The 4,417-nt window shown below is 46.5% G+C and overlaps 1 protein-coding gene across 1 annotated transcript in view; it reads left to right on the top strand.

The window, feature by feature from the left end:
- The window catches only part of lhfpl3 (LHFPL tetraspan subfamily member 3), a 22,099-nt gene extending 18,497 nt beyond the window's left edge, over positions 1–3,602 (top strand). Inside the window, exons 2-3 of the mRNA XM_076159026.1 lie at positions 1,108–1,327; positions 3,469–3,602. Coding sequence (XP_076015141.1) covers positions 1,108–1,327; positions 3,469–3,520 — 272 coding nt within the window. The 3' untranslated portion in view covers positions 3,521–3,602. The remainder of the gene's footprint in view (positions 1–1,107; positions 1,328–3,468) is intronic.
- Positions 3,603–4,417: the final 815 nt, after the last annotated feature.

Raw genomic sequence — 4,417 nt, 5'->3', positions numbered from 1 at the left:
GACGTGTTGATGACGTGGGTCAGGTAGGGAAGAAGATCCGGTGCAGCAGACTGAAGGAGAAAGGAGGGGACAGGGTCAAGAGAGCACGTGGTGGGGCGGCTAGATGTGATGAGCTGAAGGACCTCCTGGGCAGAGAGGGGAGAGAATTGGGACAGAGAGGGAGTTGGGGAGGGAGATGATGGAGAGGGTGGTAGAGACAGGACTGCTGGCGGATGATGGAAGGAGGATCGGATGTCGTTGACCTTCTTGTTGAAGAAGTTGGCGAAATCGTCTGGGAGGAGAAAGGAGGAAGGAGGAGGGGGTGGGGGTTGGAGAACACACACACACACACACACACACACACACACACACACACACACACACACACACACACACACACACACACACACACACACACACACACACACACACACAGATTTAACTTTGAGCAGCATTATCAGCATAAACAGACCTGTAATTGGTTTGATTGGCCTGTGTGTGTGTGTGTGTGTGCCTGTGTGTGTGTTCAGGCTCTGTCTTTAGATAACTGGGCTCTCTTCGTCCGGTCTGTCATCGTCAGCCACGCAGCAGAAGGCTAATGAAGACAGCCTGACTCCCCACATGGCGCTGTGACATGTGCTAACAATCCCTCTCTCTCTCTCTCTCTCTTACTCACTCACTCTCTCCCTCCCTCTACCGCTCTTCATCCTCCCGCTCTTGCCTCGTCCTCCTCCTTTTCTAATTGTCACACCACCTAACGATCTCACGCCCTCGGACAGATTTCCTGCACCCTGCATGAACCGTACTGTGGATCAAATGTGACTTTTATCGTCACAAAGCAAACTTGAGGCGGGTTATCGATTTTGATTCTGACTCCATTTTGAATCCATAAACTATCCAGTCTTACATCAAATGCTGCAATAAAATACAGAAGCGATACATCAGTGTATCCCTGTCTCAACGTCCTTTTGATGGCATCTTTTAATATGCAGGCCAGAGATTTGCATCATATCTACAGTGATCTACTTTCTGAGGGTACAAGTGAGCATTATGCTGAATACTGCAGCACGTTTCTCATCTTACCTCTTGAAATACAAACCTTAACTCGTCTCTCTCTCTTTCTGGCAGGGACGTGTCTGATTCTGGGCTGCATGATATACCCGGACGGCTGGGACAGCGACGAGGTGAAGAGGATGTGTGGCGAGCAGACGGACAAGTACACCCTGGGCGCCTGCTCGGTGCGCTGGGCCTACATCCTGGCCATCATGGGGATCATGGACGCCCTCATCCTCTCATTCCTGGCCTTTGTCCTTGGCAACCGCCAGGACAGTCTGATGTCCGAGGAGCTGCTGGGAGAGAGTAAGAGGATTGAAGCACTGCTCACAGTTGCATGTTAGGCCACACTTTGACCTTTTATATTGGAATAATGAGGTTGAGGCACCTAATTCCATCGTACAATCCTTCCAGTCATGAATGTAACACATGCCTACAATGGCCGTTACACCAAAGCAATAATGAGGGGCACATCTCATCAGAATTCATATTACACCTCACTTCTTTCCCTAAAAGTTTTCACTGGTATAATTTCACGTGCACTAAGTTACACATTTGCATGCATTACACACAGACGTTACGCAACACGTGCTTGGTAATATTGCCTGCTTGCTTGCCAATAAGATTAACACAAGAGTCGACAACTGATGCAAATGTGGCAGGAAGGAGGGGAGGATACAGACGGAGGAAGAGGGACGGGTGGCACGAGAGACAGAACAGAGCGGGTTGCAAGGGTTAATGGAAGCCCGGGGATGCTTGACAGTCATGAATAACTAATGGCTGTTCACACAAGTCGCTGCCAAGCCTGTCTGAATGGATCACGGCCGGGAGAGAGCGGGAGAGAGGGAGAGAGGGAGAGAGGAGGAGAGAGAGATTTCATGTATAAGTGGGTTTTCCCTTAGTTGTACAATACTGCCACCTGGTGGTAAAGAGTAACCACAGCAGCAAGAGTTCTTTATCTTCACAGCGATGAAACGATCTTGTCTTTCCCACACAGAGAGCAGTAACAATGCCATTTAAGTCCTGGAAATGGTCAAGGAGTCACACAGGTAAAGGAAATTAATATCATTCTGTTACATTATTTTCTTTGATAATGTACTTCGCTAAGCAACTTTTCTCGTGGCCTGCAGGTCTCGCTGCCCAGACGTGACGTTAACACTTGGGGATCCGGCCTTTCCGGGTCTCCACCCTGTTGGCCGGGATGCAGAGCTGCTGCGTGGATTGAACAGATCACAGAAGGGGAGGAAGCGTGGAAGGAGCCGCCGAGCTTTGGGATGCATCTCGTCCTCACCGGAAGCTCCCCTCTGTAAAATAGCCTTCGTCTTAAACTTGTTTGTTTTTTACTGGATGAATTCCCCCTTTTTCAACGTGTTGATATGTTCCTACGTCGTCTTACCCGAATTCTTTCTAACCGAACTGAACTCTTGTGTGGATTTGAGGATGGCGGCCGGCTCGCAGGCTCGACAGCTCCAGGACTCTCGCTGCGCTGGACGAATGCCAATGCCAATTATCCAGACTTTGACCGACACAAATAAAGACTTAATGGACTTGAAGTCAAAGCTGTCAGGTCGTCTTTGTTATCAAGTCAACAAGGTCCAAGTAGCAACTCGCTGCTTTGGACTTTGTCTGAGTTTCGGTCAGAAACGACTTTTGATGAATTATTAGAGGCACAGACAAAAGAAAAACCTATTTGAACAGATGGCAAAAATAAGCTGTTTTTCAAAGCAGCCGGACTCGCTGTTTCGCCACTTGTCCAAGTAATTTCTTCAGTTCTGAGGTGGTGGAGGGTAGAAAACTGTCATTCATCCACACGGTTGATCCCACCTTGGGCAACTGATTCATTATCACATAACAAGTCATCTGTCACCTTCTTTCCTCAGGGTTGAACAGCTCTGATCATCTGGCCCAAGGTGTGGAAGACTCTCGGGGGATACATGTGGATGTTCTGGCCACCATTGCCCGAGAACTGAAAAAGCTACTTGAAACAAACGGTGAAAGGTCAAGCTTGGTGAGAAAGGCAGAGAACCTCCACAGGCAGATACAGGAATGTTTGTAGGAATTTCAAGTGATGGAGTCAAAAATGTAGCGACAAGCCATTTTTGCTGGTAAGAGCTTGGATTGATGCATCAAATGTATAATCTGTGTATAGCTGTATGTTTACATTCCTGTACTTTGTCTTGATTATGAATTGTACCAACAATTGATGCAGTGTTTGAGCTATTGGTCCATTATTAGTGTGTGCCATAATCTTGTACTGCTGGAGCACGTAAGTGAATAACAAAAGGTATTTGTTGGGTGGTGTACTAAACATGAACTGCGACCGAAATTGCTATATGGTTTCATTTCTTGTCATTTTTCACCAACTGAGAAAAATGAAGGCAGAATGAGTGGCGGGTCGGACTCGCCATACGTAAGTGTTTACATGTTAGTGAAAAGAAGAGCAGAAAACAAACTTGTCAGAGATTTGTTCAGTGCCACAGAGCTGTAAAGATCACATGACCTTTGTGAGCATGCCTCTCCTGGCCATCGCCCTTTTTCTAAGCAAAAATACTGTTGCACTTCTGGCCCATCAACAGGACACTTTTCTATTGAGGCTTAGGCAGTTTCTTTCCACAAAGAATTGGAATACGTTTTTGTGAGGTTCTGTCAAGCTAGGCCAAATGGAGCCACAGAAATTGAGAAAACGATCTTGTAAATTTGACACTTCCGACACAAAACACGAGACAAAATAAAAAAGAAGTGACAAAGTTCATTTTGTGCATCTGTTCTGTTATGACAGTGAGGAATAACTTGCTTCAAACTTGGAATGACAGTAAAGAACTTGAATCCTTAAGGGCATGACGCCTCCACTGAAGCAAGCTGCAACCGATTCTTAATCTAACAGCAAGAACAACCTTTACCTTCAGGTAGATGGCAAGTACAGTATATGAAAACCTTGAAGTATATGACAAAGTGGGTTTATGACACCTACTGTAAACCAAAGTGAAGAGATACTTCATGTACATAGCCTATATGATCCTTATTTGTTCTTTTTATGACACCCGGTGCGAGCAGGACAAGCTTCCCATCTGCTTCACCGACACACTGGCTCCTGCATGGAGCAGAAAGCTGTGTGACGTACTTTGCTGTATCCTCACCATATCTGCTTCAGCAATCAGCCAGTTTCCCCAGAGTGATCATATGAGCGGAGCAGTTTTATCTGTAACCTCATAACAGTCAATAACTGTCAAACCCAGTGAGTTAGCCTTTACACAATCACCACTGGGATCTCAGAATGATCTTAGCTGTTCCTGCGTTTGCGTTCCTGTTTCTCCTCTTCTGTCCTAAAGGAAGAAAGCACAGGCGGATCACAGATTTTCCTCTGACAGAGACGCTCATGACCACA

Source organism: Genypterus blacodes, unplaced genomic scaffold (assembly GCF_046128005.1).
Source record: "Genypterus blacodes isolate CSIRO-AG114 ecotype Tasmania unplaced genomic scaffold, CSIRO-AGI_Gbla_v1 ptg000090l_1, whole genome shotgun sequence".
Taxonomy (NCBI): Eukaryota; Metazoa; Chordata; class Actinopteri; order Ophidiiformes; family Ophidiidae; genus Genypterus; species Genypterus blacodes.
Note: the sequence above shows the minus strand (reverse complement) of the source record. Positions and strands in the feature narration are given on the sequence as shown.